We start from the raw sequence: 17,624 nt of genomic DNA on the forward strand, positions 1-17,624 counted from the left end.
GGAGACTGAACTCTTCCATGCAAATAAAAAGGAAAAGAGAGCACGGATGGATCACTGAGTGTACTGCTGAGTGTACTACTGAGTGTACTACTGAGTGTACTGCTGAGTGTACTACTGAGTGTACTACTGAGTGTACTGCTGAGTGTACTACTGAGTGTACTGCTGAGTGTACTACTGAGTGTACTACTACTGAGTGTACTGCTGAGTGTACTACTGAGTGTACTACTGAGTGTACTGCTGAGTGTACTGCTGAGTGTACTGCTGAGTGTACTACTGAGTGTACTACTACTGAGTGTACTGCTGAGTGTACTACTGAGTGTACTACTGAGTGTACAACTACTGAGTGTACTGCTGAGTGTACTGCTGAGTGTACTACTGAGTGTACTACTGAGTGTACAACTACTGAGTGTACAACTGCTGAGTGAACTACTACTGAGTGTACTGCTGAGTGTACTACTGAGTGTACTACTGAGTGTACTACTGAGTGTACAACTACTGAGTGTACTGCTGAGTGAACTACTACTGAGTGTACAACTACTGAGTGTACTGTTGAGTGAACTACTACTGAGTGTACTACTACTGAGTGTACTACTACTGAGTGTACTGCTGAGTGTACTGCTGAGTGTACTACTGAGTGTACTGCTGAGTGTACCGCTGAGTGTACTGCTGAGTGTACTACTGAGTGTACTACTACTGAGTGTACTGCTGAGTGTACTACTGAGTGTACTACTGAGTGTACAACTACTGAGTGTACTGCTGAGTGTACTGCTGAGTGTACTACTGAGTGTACTACTGAGTGTACTGCTGAGTGTACTACTGAGTGTACTACTGAGTGTACTACTGAGTGTACTGCTGAGTGTACTACTGAGTGTACTGCTGAGTGTACTACTGAGTGTACTACTACTGAGTGTACTGCTGAGTGTACTACTGAGTGTACTACTGAGTGTACTACTACTGAGTGTACTGCTGAGTGTACTGCTGAGTGTACTACTGAGTGTACTACTGAGTGTACTGCTGAGTGTACTACTGAGTGTACTGCTGAGTGTACTACTGAGTGTACTACTACTGAGTGTACTGCTGAGTGTACTACTGAGTGTACTACTGAGTGTACTGCTGAGTGTACTGCTGAGTGTACTACTGAGTGTACTACTACTGAGTGTACTGCTGAGTGTACTACTGAGTGTACTACTGAGTGTACAACTACTGAGTGTACTGCTGAGTGTACTGCTGAGTGTACTACTGAGTGTACTACTGAGTGTACAACTACTGAGTGTACAACTGAGTGTACTACTGAGTGTACTACTGAGTGTACAACTACTGAGTGTACTGCTGAGTGAACTACTACTGAGTGTACAACTACTGAGTGTACTGTTGAGTGAACTACTACTGAGTGTACTACTACTGAGTGTACTACTACTGAGTGTACTGCTGAGTGTACTGCTGAGTGTACTACTGAGTGTACTGCTGAGTGTACTGCTGAGTGTACTGCTGAGTGTACTACTGAGTGTACTACTACTGAGTGTACTGCTGAGTGTACTACTGAGTGTACTACTGAGTGTACAACTACTGAGTGTACTGCTGAGTGTACTGCTGAGTGTACTACTGAGTGTACTACTGAGTGTACTGCTGAGTGTACTACTGAGTGTACTACTGAGTGTACTACTGAGTGTACTGCTGAGTGTACTACTGAGTGTACTGCTGAGTGTACTACTGAGTGTACTACTACTGAGTGTACTGCTGAGTGTACTACTGAGTGTACTACTGAGTGTACTACTGAGTGTACTACTGAGTGTACTGCTGAGTGTACTGCTGAGTGTACTGCTGAGTGTACTACTGAGTGTACTACTACTGAGTGTACTGCTGAGTGTACTACTGAGTGTACTACTGAGTGTACAACTACTGAGTGTACTGCTGAGTGTACTGCTGAGTGTACTACTGAGTGTACTACTGAGTGTACAACTACTGAGTGTACAACTGCTGAGTGAACTACTACTGAGTGTACTGCTGAGTGTACTACTGAGTGTACTACTGAGTGTACTACTGAGTGTACAACTACTGAGTGTACTGCTGAGTGAACTACTACTGAGTGTACAACTACTGAGTGTACTGCTGAGTGAACTACTACTGAGTGTACTACTACTGAGTGTACTACTACTGAGTGTACTACTACTGAGTGTACTGCTGAGTGTACTGCTGAGTGTACTACTGAGTGTACTGCTGAGTGTACTGCTGAGTGTACTGCTGAGTGTACTACTGAGTGTACTACTACCGAGTGTACTGCTGAGTGTACTACTGAGTGTACTACTGAGTGTACAACTACTGAGTGTACTGCTGAGTGTACTGCTGAGTGTACTACTGAGTGTACTACTGAGTGTACAACTACTGAGTGTACAACTGCTGAGTGAACTACTACTGAGTGTACTGCTGAGTGTACTACTGAGTGTACTACTGAGTGTACTACTGAGTGTACAACTACTGAGTGTACTGCTGAGTGAACTACTACTGAGTGTACAACTACTGAGTGTACTGCTGAGTGAACTACTACTGAGTGTACTACTACTGAGTGTACTACTACTGAGTGTACTGCTGAGTGTACTGCTGAGTGTACAACTACTGAGTGTACAACTGCTGAGTGAACTACTACTGAGTGTACTGCTGAGTGTACTACTGAGTGTACAACTACTGAGTGTACTGCTGAGTGAACTACTACTGAGTGTACAACTACTGAGTGTACTGCTGAGTGAACTACTACTGAGTGTACTACTACTGAGTGTACTACTACTGAGTGTACTGCTGAGTGTACTGCTGAGTGTACTGCTGAGTGTAATACTGAGTGTAATACTGTACTCCTATTCCCGAAGTGGCATTACAGATTCTGACAGGGAAAAACTCCCACTATGAATAAACAGAATCATAGATAGATTAGATTGTAATATGGTTCTTCTCTGTGAGGGATTAGGTCCAGGCTTTGGTGCTGTCTGGATAACCCAAGCAGACCTGGGTTCAAATAGTATTTGTTTTCTTTAAAAAAAAAGACAAGCTCAGGTCAAGCTTTCTTCTGATCCAAGGATGACCTAAAGCCAACTGCTCCTCCGGGAGTCATCACGAGCAACAACAATACCAGCATGGGTGAAAGTAAACTAGGATGAAAAGGGAACAGGGTTTTGAGTCAACATGCTGTATGATGGATCTATCTATAGGCTATAGAAGAGAAGAGCACCACACTAGTCTCACGGTGACATTTAAAGTCCCCACATTTTATCATGAAAGCAACAACACGTTAATGACAAAGAATTTTCTGAAATATTTAGTGCAGTGGTATCATGCAGGGTTTGGTTGGTTCTGATCATAGGACAATACGAGGAGGAGGAGGAGGAGGAGGAGGAGGGGTTGGGTTGGTTCTGATCATAGGACAATATGAGGAGGAGGAGGAGGAGTTGGGTTGGTTCTGATCATAGGACAATACAAGGAGGAGGAAGAGAGGATGGTTTGGTTCTGATCATAGGACAATACAAGGAGGAGGAAGAGAGGATGGTTTGGTTCTGATCATAGGACAATACAAGGAGGAGGAAGAGGGGATGGTTTGGTTCTGATCATAGGACAATACAAGGAGGAGGAAGAGAGGATGGTTTGGTTCTGATCATAGGACAATATGAGGAGGAGGAAGAGAGGATGGTTTGGTTCTGATCATAGGACAATACAAGAAGGAGGAAGAGAGGATGGTTTGGTTCTGATCATAGGACAATACAAGGAGGAGGAAGAGGGGATGGTATGGTTCTGATCATAGGACAATATGAGGAGGAGGAAGAAAGGATGGTTTGGTTCTGATCATAGGACAATACAAGGAGGAGGAAGAGGGGATGGTTTGGTTCTGATCATAGGACAATATGAGGAGGAGGAAGAGAGGATGGTTTGGTTCTGATCATAGGACAATACAAGGAGGAGGAAGAGGGGATGGTTTGGTTCTGATCATAGCACAATATGAGGAAGAGGGGTTGGTTCTGATCATAGGACAATGAGGAAGAGGAGGGGTTGGTTCTGATCCTAGGACAATATGAGGAAGAGGGGTTGGTTGGTTCTGAACAGAGGACAATATGAGGAAGAGGGGTTGGTTCTGATCATAGGACAATATGAGGAAGAGGAGGAGTGGTTGGTTCTGATCATAGAACAATATGAGGAAGAGGAGGAGGGGTTGGTTCTGATCATAGGACAATATGAGGAAGAGGAGGATGATTTGGGTTGGTTCTGATCATAGGACAATACGACGAGGAGGGGTTTCGGTTGGTTCTGATCATAGGACAATACGACGAGGAGGGGTTTCGGTTGGTTCTGATCATAGGACAATACGAGGAAGAGGAGGGGTTGGTTCTGATCATTGGACAAAACGAGGAAGAGGAGGGGGGGTTGGGTTGGTTCTGATCATAGGACAATACGACGAGGAGGGTGAGGGGTTTCAGTTGGTTCTGATCATAGGACAAAACGAGGAAGAGGAGGGAGGTTGGGTTGGTTCTGATCATAGGACAATATGAGGAGGAGGGAAAGTCCATCAGAAACACGTACTTAAGGTGGCAAAACACTTTGGTCTTTCTGCAGGGCTGAGGTGTGGAGGGGTCTATAAGGTCTGGTCTTTCTGCAGGGCTGAGATGTGGAGGGGTCTATAAGGTCTGGTCTTTCTGCAGGGCTGAGATGTGGAGGGGTCTATAAGGTCTGGTCTTTCTGCAGGGCTGAGATGTGGAGGGGTCTATAAGGTCTGGTCTTTCTGCAGGGCTGAGATGTGGAGGGGTCTATAAGGTCTGGTCTTTCTGCAGGGCTGAGGTGTGGAGGGGTCTATAAGGTCTGGTCTTTCTGCAGGGCTGAGATGTGGAGGGGTCTATAAGGTCTGGTCTTTCTGCAGGGCTGAGATGTGGAGGGGTCTATAAGGTCTGGTCTTTCTGCAGGGCTGAGATGTGGAGGGGTCTATAAGGTCTGGTCTTTCTGCAGGGCTGAGATGTGGAGGGGTCTATAAGGTCTGGTCTTTCTGCAGGGCTGAGATGTGGAGGGGTCTATAAGGTCTGGTCTTTCTGCAGGGCTGAGATGTGGAGGGGTCTATAAGGTCAGGTCTTTCTGCAGGGCTGAGATGTGGAGGGGTCTATAAGGTCTGGTCTTTCTGCAGGGCTGAGATGTGGAGGGGTGGAGGTGCTCGTCCACTCCACTCCCTCAGCTGTCCATCCTTGAAGATGAGGTTGAGAGCGGGCAGCGGAACACCAGACTCGGCCGGGGGCTGGCTGAGAGGACCGGACACTCCACTGTCAGGGTCGGGCTGACCCTGGCTGCCATCCTATAGGACACACAGGCCAGGGGTCAAAGGTCAGTTGTGTATAATACAGTACAGGGTCGTGTTCATTAGGCACCAAGCGGAAGAAAATGGATTGAAAGGGCAGGAATTGTCCAATAACAAATACCTGGAATTGTGCAATATGAAATTCAAATGTAAATGTACAGTTGGAAAACATTTAAAAACATTTCCTGTTGTGTACCCAGGTCCTTTCATGTTTATTTTTGTATTGTTTTATTTAACTAGGCAAGTCAGTCAAGAACAAATTCTTCTTTACAATGACGGCCTACCAAACGGCAAAAGGCCTCAAAGCGGGGAAGGGGGCTGGGATTAAAAATATTAGGACAACACACACGTCACGACAAGAGAGACACCACAACACTACATAAAGAGAGACCTAAGACAACATAGCACTGCAGAAACACATGACAAGACAGCATGGTAGCAACACAACATGACAACAACATGGTAGCAACACAACATGACAACAACATGGTAGCAACAATACATGACAACAACATGGTAGCAACACAGCATAACAACAACATGGTAGCAACACAACATGACAACAACATGGTAGCAACACAACATGACAACAACATGGTAGCAACACAACATGACAACAACATGGTAGCAACACAACATGACAACAACATGGTAGCAACACAACATGACAACAACATGGTAGCAACAACATGACAACAACATGGTAGCAACACAACATAACAACAACATGGTAGCAACACGACATGACAACATGGTAGCAACACAACATGACAACAACATGGTAGCAACACAACATGACAACAACATGGTAGCAACACAACATGACAACAACATGGTAGCAACACAACATAACAACAACATGGTAGCAACACAACATGACAACAACATGGTAGCAACACAACATGACAACAACATGGTAGCAACACAACATGACAACAACATGGTAGCAACACAACATGACAACAACATGGTAGCAACACAACATGACAACAACATGGTAGCAACACAACATGACAACAACATGGTAGCAACACAACATGACAACAACATGGTAGCAACACAACATAACAACAACATGGTAGCAACACAACATGACAACAACATGGTAGCAACACAACATGACAACAACATGGTAGCAACACAACATGACAACAACATGGTAGCAACACAACATGACAACAACATGGTAGCAACACAACATGACAACAACATGGTAGCAACACAACATGACAACAACATGGTAGCAACACAACATGACAACAACATGGTAGCAACAACATGACAACAACATGGTAGCAACACAACATAACAACAACATGGTAGCAACACGACATGACAACATGGTAGCAACACAACATGACAACAACATGGTAGCAACACAACATGACAACAACATGGTAGCAACACAACATGACAACAACATGGTAGCAACACAACATAACAACAACATGGTAGCAACACAACATGACAACAACATGGTAGCAACACAACATGACAACAACATGGTAGCAACACAACATGACAACAACATGGTAGCAACACAACATAACAACAACATGGTAGCAACACAACATGACAACAACATGGTAGCAACACAACATGACAACAACATGTTAGCAACACAACATGACAACAACATGGAAGCAACACAACATGGTAGCAGCACAACATGACAACAACATGGTAGCAACACAACATGACAACAACATGGTAGCAACACAACATGACAACAACATGGTAGCAACACAACATGACAACAACGTGGAAGCAACACAACATGACAACAACGTGGTAGCAACACAACATGACAACAACATGGTAGCAACACAACATGGTAGCAGCACAAAACATGGTACACAGACAACAGCACAAAGGGCAAGAAGGCGAGACAACAATAAATCACCCAAAGCAGCCACAACTGTCAGTAAGAGTGTCCATGATCGAGTCTTTGAATGAATAGGTTGAAATAAAACTGTCCAGTTTGAGTGTTTTTTTCAGCTTGTTCCAGTCGCTAGTTGCAGCGAACTGAAAAGAGGAACAACCCAGGGATGTGTGTGCTTTGGGGACCTTTAACAGAATGTGACTGGCAGAACGGGTGTTGTATGTGGAGGATGAGGGCTGCAGTAGGTATCTCAGATAGGGGGAGGGAGGCCTAAGAGGGTTTTATAAATAAGCATCAACCAGTGGCTCTTGCGACTGGTATACAGAGATGACCAGTTTACAGAGGAGTAGAGAGTACGATGATGAAGAAAAATTACAGGCCTCTCTCATCTTTTTATTTGCGAGAACTTGAACAATTGGTGGCTGACTAAATACTTGTTTGCCCCACTGTACATTTTGCCATTAAATGTAATATCATGGGGTGCCATTAGGACAGCAGCCTATCAGAGCCCATAGAGTGCCATTAGGACAGCAGCCTATCAGAGCCCATAGGGTGCCATTAAGACAGCAGCCTATCAGAGCCCATAGGGTGCCATTAGGACAGCAGCCTATCAGAGCCCATAGAGTGCCATTAGGACAGCAGCCTATCAGGGCCCATAGGGTGCCATTAAGACAGCAGCCTATCAGAGCCCATAGAGTGCCATTAGGACAGCAGCCTATCAGAGCCCATAGGGTGCCATTAAGACAGCAGCCTATCAGAGCCCATAGGGTGCCATTAGGACAGCAGCCTATCAGGGCCCATAGGGTGCCATTAGGACAGCAGCCTATCAGGGCCCATAGGGTGCCATTAGGACAGCAACCTACCAGGGCCCATAGGGTGCCATTAGGACAGCAGCCTATCAGAGCCCATAGGGTGCCATTAGGACAGCAGCCTATCAGGGCCCATAGGGTGCCATTAGGACAGCAGCCTATCAGGGCCCATAGGGTGCCATTAGGACAGCAGCCTATCAGGGCCCATAGAGTGCCATTAGGACAGCAGCCTATCAGAGCCCATAGAGTGCCATTAGGACAGCAGCCTATCAGAGCCCATAGGGTGCCATTAGGACAGCAGCCTATCAGAGCCCATAGGGTGCCATTAGGACAGCAGCCTATCAGAGCCCATAGGGTGCCATTAGGACAGCAGCCTATCAGGGCCCATAGGGTGCCATTAGGACAGCAACCTATCAGGGCCAATAGGGTGCCATTAGGGCAGCAGCCTATCAGAGCCCATATGGTGCCAATCCAGACCAGCCATATCATTACAGATCACTCTGATGACCAGGACCTAATACAGACCAGTCATATCATTACAGATCACTCTGATGGCCAGGACCTAATACAGACCAGTCATATCATTACAGATCACTCTGATGGCCAGGACCTAATACAGACCAGTCATATCATTACAGATCACTCTGATGGCCAGGACCTAATACAGACCAGTCATATCATTACAGATCACTCTGATGGCCAGGACCTAATACAGACCAGTCATATCATTACAGATCACTCTGATGGCCAGGACCTAATACAGACCAGTCATATCATTACAGATCACTCTGATGGCCAGGACCTAATACAGACCAGTCATATCATTACAGATCACTCTGATGGCCAGGACCTAATACAGACCAGTCATATCATTACAGATCACTCTGATGGCCAGGACCTAATACAGACCAGTCATATCAGGGTTATTGGCTGGGTGAGGTACAGAACATGGAAGTAATGAAACTAGCAATACTTATTTTTATGTGGGGGATGTCTGTCTAGACTTGAGTGTTATTTCAAAGGGAAACAAAGTGTTCTGATTGTCATTATGCGACTGGCTGGTTTGATAGGAGCGCTCTTCAAGTGGCAATGAGGCAGAATAGAACAGAACACACAGAGAGACCTTTTACCTGGAACGACTGAACAAAACTCAGGACCTTCAATGATAGTGTTCGGCTGGAATGAAGTAAGTCTTGAAGGCTGAAACAACAAAGAATTACACCGTCAACTTACGCACTTAAAAAATAACAATAGTAGTAAATAATAATAAAATATATGCCATTTAGCAGACGGTTTAATCCTGAGCGACTTACAGTCATGCATTTCTTTTACATATGAGTGGTCCAGGGAAACAAACCCACTAGCCTGGAGTTAACATCGCCATACTATACCAACTGAGCTACAAAGGACCGCTTAGAAATTAACTCTTCTCCCATTTCCCACCCAAGACAACAACGAAACCTCATTCTTTTCCTCCAGTACCTGTCTTTGCTACAGAGGCCGTGCGAGGCGATCTTTCGGCATATTTTGCGGTTGAGCTCGGAGCTGAAGAGAGGCATCCCAAAGCACAGCTCTAGAGGGACCCAGTCATCTTCTGTCAATGGCACTGCAGGGGGGTACAAAACATTACATCCTCAAACGGGCAAGGGGGAGCATGATGACGTCATCAAACGGAGACACAGAGGAGAGAGAAGTCATATAGAATGGAAAGCGAGAGTATAATAATACATTCAAATATAACTTTATGATCTATGCCAAGGATGGACATTCCCATTTAACCTCACAGTAACACAGACAAGTGTGCAGTCGTACTCGCCCCTATTTAAAAGACATGGAATGGTGTCAGGAATAGGTTAGAAAGTCCCTCCAGCCATACTTGCATTAATCCAATGCTTTTGGAAAGCACGAGTGTACAATTCTGGAGAAGGGCAGAGAATCAGAACACTTCCAAAGAGACTAATATCCACACTATCATACTACTCAGAATGGGGTATCCACACTATCGAACTACTCAGAATGGGGTATCCACACTATCATACTACTCAGAATGGGGTATCCACACTATCATACTACTCAGAATGGGGTATCCACACTATCATACTACTCAGAATGGGGTATCCACACTATCATACTACTCAGAATGGGGTATCCACACTATCATACTACTCAGAATGGGGTATCCACACTATCGAACTACTCAGAATGGGGTATCCACACTATCATACTACTCAGAATGGGGTATCCACACTACCGAACTACTCAGAATGGGGTATCCACACTATCGAACTACTCAGAATGGGGTATCCACACTATCGAACTACTCAGAATGGGGTATCCACACTATCATACTACTCAGAATGGGGTATCCACACTATCATACTACTCAGAATGGGGTATCCACACTATCATACTACTCAGAATGGGGTATCCACACTATCATACTACTCAGAATGGGGTATCCACACTATCATACTACTCAGAATGGGGTATCCACACTATCGAACTACTCAGAATGGGGTATCCACACTATCGAACTACTCAGAATGGGGTATCCACACTATCATACTACTCAGAATGGAGTATCCACACTATCGAACTACTCAGAATGGGGTATCCACACTATCATACTACTCAGAATGGGGTATCCACACTATCATACTACTCAGAATGGGGTATCCACACTACCGAACTACTCAGAATGGGGTATCCACACTACCGAACTACTCAGAATGGGGTATCCACACTATCGAACTACTCAGAATGGGGTATCCACACTATCACACTACTCAGAATGGGGTATCCACACTACCGAACTACTCAGAATGGGGTACCCACACTATCATACTACTCAGAATGGGGTATCCACACTATCACTATCATACTACTCAGAATGGGGTATCCACACTATCATACTACTCAGAATGGGGTATCCACACTATCATACTACTCAGAATGGGGTATCCACACTATCATACTACTCAGAATGGGGTATCCACACTACCGAACTACTCAGAATGGGGTATCCACACTATCGAACTACTCAGAATGGGGTATCCACACTATCACACTACTCAGAATGGGGTATCCACACTACCGAACTACTCAGAATGGGGTACCCACACTATCATACTACTCAGAATGGGGTATCCACACTATCACTATCATACTACTCAGAATGGGGTATCCACACTATCACACTACTCAGAATGGGGTATCCACACTATCGAACTACTCAGAATGGGGTATCCACACTATCGAACTACTCAGAATGGGGTATCCACACTATCGAACTACTCAGAATGGGGTATCCACACTATCGAACTACTCAGAATGGGGTATCCACACTATCTTACTACTCAGAATGGGGTATCCACACTATCGAACTACTCAGAATGGGGTATCCACACTATCGAACTACTCAGAATGGGGTATCCACACTATCATACTACTCAGAATGGGGTATCCACACTATCATACTACTCAGAATGGGGTATCCACACTATCATACTACTCAGAATGGGGTATCCACACTATCACTATCATACTACTCAGAATGGGGTATCCACACTATCATACTACTCAGAATGGGGTACCCACACTATCATACTACTCAGAATGGGGTATCCACACTATCACTATCATACTACTCAGAATGGGGTATCCACACTATCATACTACTCAGAATGGGGTATCCACACTATCATACTACTCAGAATGGGGTATCCACACTATCGAACTACTCAGAATGGGGTATCCACACTATCGAACTACTCAGAAAGGGGTATCCACACTATCACTATCATACTACTCAGAAAGGGGTATCCACACTATCACTATCATACTACTCAGAATGGGGTATCCACACTATCACACTACTCAGAATGGGGTATCCACACTATCGAACTACTCAGAATGGGGTATCCACACTATTGAACTACTCAGAATGGGGTATCCACACTATCGAACTACTCAGAATGGGGTATCCACACTATCGAACTACTCAGAATGGGGTATCCACACTATCGAACTACTCAGAATGGGGTATCCACACTATCTTACTACTCAGAATGGGGTATCCACACTATCGAACTACTCAGAATGGGGTATCCACACTATCGAACTACTCAGAATGGGGTATCCACACTATCATACTACTCAGAATGGGGTATCCACACTATCATACTACTCAGAATGGGGTATCCACACTATCATACTACTCAGAATGGGGTATCCACACTATCACTATCATACTACTCAGAATGGGGTATCCACACTATCATACTACTCAGAATGGGGTATCCACACTATCATACTACTCAGAATGGGGTATCCACACTAACGAACTACTCAGAATGGGGTATCCACACTATCGAACTACTCAGAATGGGGTATCCACACTATCACACTACTCAGAATGGGGTATCCACACTATCATACTACTCAGAATGGGGTACCCACACTATCATACTACTCAGAATGGGGTATCCACACTATCACTATCATACTACTCAGAATGGGGTATCCACACTATCATACTACTCAGAATGGGGTATCCACACTATCATACTACTCAGAATGGGGTATCCACACTATCATACTACTCAGAATGGGGTATCCACACTATCGAACTACTCAGAATGGGGTATCCACACTATCGAACTACTCAGAAAGGTGTATCCACACTATCACTATCATACTACTCAGAATGGGGTATCCACACTATCACACTACTCAGAATGGGGTATCCACACTATCGAACTACTCAGAATGGGGTATCCACACTATCGAACTACTCAGAATGGGGTATCCACACTATCGAACTACTCAGAATGGGGTATCCACACTATCGAACTACTCAGAATGGGGTATCCACACTATCGAACTACTCAGAATGGGGTATCCACACTATCGAACTACTCAGAATGGGGTATCCACACTATCTTACTACTCAGAATGGGGTATCCACACTATCGAATTACTCAGAATGGGGTATCCACACTATCGAACTACTCAGAATGGGGTATCCACACTATCATACTACTCAGAATGGGTATCCACACTATCATACTACTCAGAATGGGGTATCCACACTATCGAACTACTCAGAATGGGGTATCCACACTATCGAACTACTCAGATTGGGGTATCAACACTATCGAACTACTCAGAATGGGGTATCCACACTATCATACTACTCAGAATGGGGTATCCACACTATCATGCTACTCAGAATGGGGTATCCACACTATCATACTACTCAGAATGGGGTATCTACCTATCATACTACTCAGAATGGGGTATTCACACTATCATACTACTCAGAATGGGGTATCCACACTATCATACTACTCAGAATGGGTATCCACACTATCATACTACTCAGAATGAGGTATCCACACTATCGAACTACTCAGAATGGGGTATCCACACTATCATACTACTCAGAATGGGGTATCCACACTATCATACTACTCAGAATGGGGTATCCACACTATCATACTACTCAGAATGGGGTATCCACACTATCATACTACTCAGAATGGGGTATCCACACTATCATACTACTCAGAATGGGGTATCCACACTATCATACTACTCAGAATAGGGTATCCACAGTATCATACTACTCAGAATGGGGTATCTACCTATCACACTACTCAGAATAGGGTATCCACACTATCATACTACTCAGAATGGGGTATCCACACTATCATACTACTCAGAATGGGGTATCCACCTACCATACTACTCAGAATGGGGTATCCACCTACCATACTACTCAGAATGGGGTATCCAAACTATCATACTACTCAGAATGGGGTATCCCCCTACCATACTACTCAGAATGGGGAATCCACACTATCAGACTACTCAGAATAGGGTATCCACACTATCGAACTACTCAGCATGGGGTACCCACACTATCATACTACTCAGAATGGGGTATCCACACTATCACTATCATACTACTCAGAATGGGGTATCCACACTATCATACTACTCAGAATGGGGTATCCACACTATCATACTACTCAGAATGGGGTATCCACACTATCGAACTACTCAGAATGGGGTATCCACACTATCGAACTACTCAGAAAGGGGTATCCACACTATCACTATCATACTACTCAGAATGGGGTATCCACACTATCACACTACTCAGAATGGGGTATCCACACTATCGAACTACTCAGAATGGGGTATCCACACTATCGAACTACTCAGAATGGGGTATCCACACTATCGAACTACTCAGAATGGGGTATCCACACTATCGAACTACTCAGAATGGGGTATCCACACTATCGAACTACTCAGAATGGGGTATCCACACTATCATACTACTCAGAATGGGTATCCACACTATCATACTACTCAGAATGGGGTATCCAAACTATCGAACTACTCAGAATGGGGTATCCACACTATCGAACTACTCAGATTGGGGTATCAACACTATCGAACTACTCAGAATGGGGTATCCACACTATCATACTACTCAGAATGGGGTATCCACACTATCATGCTACTCAGAATGGGGTATCCACACTATCATACTACTCAGAATGGGGTATCTACCTATCATACTACTCAGAATGGGGTATTCACACTATCATACTACTCAGAATGGGGTATCCACACTATCATACTACTCAGAATGGGTATCCACACTATCATACTACTCAGAATGAGGTATCCACACTATCGAACTACTCAGAATGGGGTATCCACACTATCATACTACTCAGAATGGGGTATCCACACTATCATACTACTCAGAATGGGGTATCCACACTATCATACTACTCAGAATGGGGTATCCACACTATCATACTACTCAGAATGGGGTATCCACACTATCATACTACTCAGAATGGGGTATCCACACTATCATACTACTCAGAATGGGGTATCCACACTATCATACTACTCAGAATAGGGTATCCACAGTATCATACTACTCAGAATGGGGTATCTACCTATCACACTACTCAGAATAGGGTATCCACACTATCATACTACTCAGAATGGGGTATCCACACTATCATACTACTCAGAATGGGGTATCCACCTACCATACTACTCAGAATGGGGTATCCACCTACCATACTACTCAGAATGGGGTATCCAAACTATCATACTACTCAGAATGGGGTATCCCCCTACCATACTACTCAGAATGGGGAATCCACACTATCAGACTACTCAGAATAGGGTATCCACACTATCATACTACTCAGAATGGGGTATCCACACTATCATAATACTCAGAATAGGGTATCCACAATATCATACTACTCAGAATGGGGTATCCACACTATCACACTACTCAGAATAGGGTATCCACACTATCACACTACTCAGAATAGGGTATCCACACTATCACTATCATACTACTCAGAATGAGGAATCTACTCTATCACACTACTCAGAATAGGGTATCCACACTATCATACTACTCAGAATAGGGTATCCACACTATCATACTACTCAGAATAGGGTATCCACACTATCATACTACTCAGAATGGGGTATCCACACTATCACACTACTCAGAATAAGGTATCCACACTATCACTATCATACTACTCAGAATGGGGTATCCACACTATCATACTACTCAGAATAGGGTCTCCACACTATCACTATCATACTACTCAGAATCTGGTATCCACACTATCACACTACCCAGAATGGGGTATCCACACTATCACACTACTCAGAATAGGGTATCCACACTATCACACTACTAAGAATAGGGTATCCACACTATCACTATCATACTACTCAGAATGGGGTATCCACACTATCATACTACTCAGAATGGGGTATCCACACTATCATACTACTCAGAATGGGGTATCCACACTATCACACTACTCAGAATGGGGTATCCACCTATGAAACTACTCAGAATGGGGTATCCACCTACCATACTACACAGAATGGGGTATCCAAACTATCATACTACTCAGAATAGGGTATCCACAATATAATACTACTCAGAATAGGGTATCCACACTATCACTATCATACTACTCAGAATAGGGTATCCACACTATCACTATCATACTACTCAGAATGGGTTATCCACACTATCATAGTACTCAGAATGGGGTATACACACTATCATACTACTCAGAATGGGGTATCCACACTATTACACTACTCAGAATGGGGTATCCACACTATCACACTACTCAGAATGGGGTATCCACACTATCACTATCATACTACTCAGAATAGGGTATCCACACTATCATACTACTCAGAATAGGGTATCCACACTATCATACTACTCAGAATGGGGTATCCACACTATCATACTACTCAGAATGGGGTATCCACACTATCACACTACTCAGAATAGGGTATCCACACTATCACTATCATACTACTCAGAATAGGGTATCCACACTATCACTATCATACTACTCAGAATGGGGTATCCACACTATCATACTACTCAGAATAGGGTATCCACACTATCACTATCATACTACTCAGAATGGGGTATCCACACTATCATACTACTCAGAATGGGGTATCCACACTATCACACTACTCAGAATGGGGTATCCACACTATCAGTATCATACTACTCAGAATGGGGTATCCACACTATCACACTACTCAGAATAGAGTATCCACACTATCACACTACTCAGAATAGGGTATCCACACTATCACGATCATACTACTCAGAATGGGGTATCCAGACTATCACACTACTCAGAATGGGGTATCCACCTATCAAACTACTCAGAATGGGGTATCCACACTATCATACTACTCAGAATGGGGTATCCACCTATCATACTACTCAGAATGGGGTATCCACCTACCATACTACTCAGAATGGGGTATCCAAACTATCATACTACTCAGAATAGGGTATCCACAATATCATACTACTCAGAATAGGGTATCCACAATATCATACTACTCAGAATAGGGTATCCACAATATCATACTACTCAGAATAGGGTATCCACACTATCACTATCATACTACTCAGAATAGGGTATCCACACTATCACTATCATACTACTCAGAATGGGGTATCCACACTATCATATTACTCAGAATGGGGTATCCACACTATCATACTACTCAGAATGGGGTATCCAAACTATCATACTACTCAGAATAGGGTATCCACAATATCATACTACTCAGAATAGGGTATCCACAATATCATACTACTCAGAATAGGGTATCCACACTATCACTATCATACTACTCAGAATGGGGTATCCACACTACCACACTACTCAGAATGGGGTATCCACACTATCATACTACTCAGAATGGGGTATCCACAATATCACTATCATACTACTCAGAATGGGGTATACACACTATCATACTACTCAGAATGGGGTATCCACACTATTACACTACTCAGAATAGGGTATCCACACTATCATACTACTCAGAATGGGGTATCCACACTATCACACTACTCAGAATGGGGTATCCACACTATCACTATCATACTACTCAGAATAGGGTATCCACACTATCATACTACTCAGAATAGGGTATCCACACTATCATACTACTCAGAATGGGGTATCCACACTATCATACTACTCAGAATGGGGTA

General features: G+C 43.9%; 1 protein-coding gene across 2 annotated transcripts in view; it reads right to left on the bottom strand.

The window, feature by feature from the left end:
• Window positions 1-3,294: 3,294 nt before the first annotated feature.
• Window positions 3,295-17,624, bottom strand: part of LOC110496907 (protein FAM91A1) — a 91,521-nt gene continuing 77,191 nt past the window's right edge. For both annotated transcript variants that reach the window (XM_036953635.2, XM_090206851.1), the window contains 3 exons: window positions 9,494-9,617; window positions 9,142-9,211; window positions 3,295-5,317 (listed from right to left, as the gene is read on the bottom strand). In XM_036953635.2, the coding sequence (XP_036809530.1) occupies window positions 5,129-5,317; window positions 9,142-9,211; window positions 9,494-9,617 (383 nt within the window). In that variant the 3' untranslated portion in view covers window positions 3,295-5,128. The remainder of the gene's footprint in view (window positions 5,318-9,141; window positions 9,212-9,493; window positions 9,618-17,624) is intronic.

Source organism: Oncorhynchus mykiss, chromosome 18, assembly GCF_057628025.1.
Source record: "Oncorhynchus mykiss isolate SJ-2025 chromosome 18, ASM5762802v1, whole genome shotgun sequence".
Taxonomy (NCBI): Eukaryota; Metazoa; Chordata; class Actinopteri; order Salmoniformes; family Salmonidae; genus Oncorhynchus; species Oncorhynchus mykiss.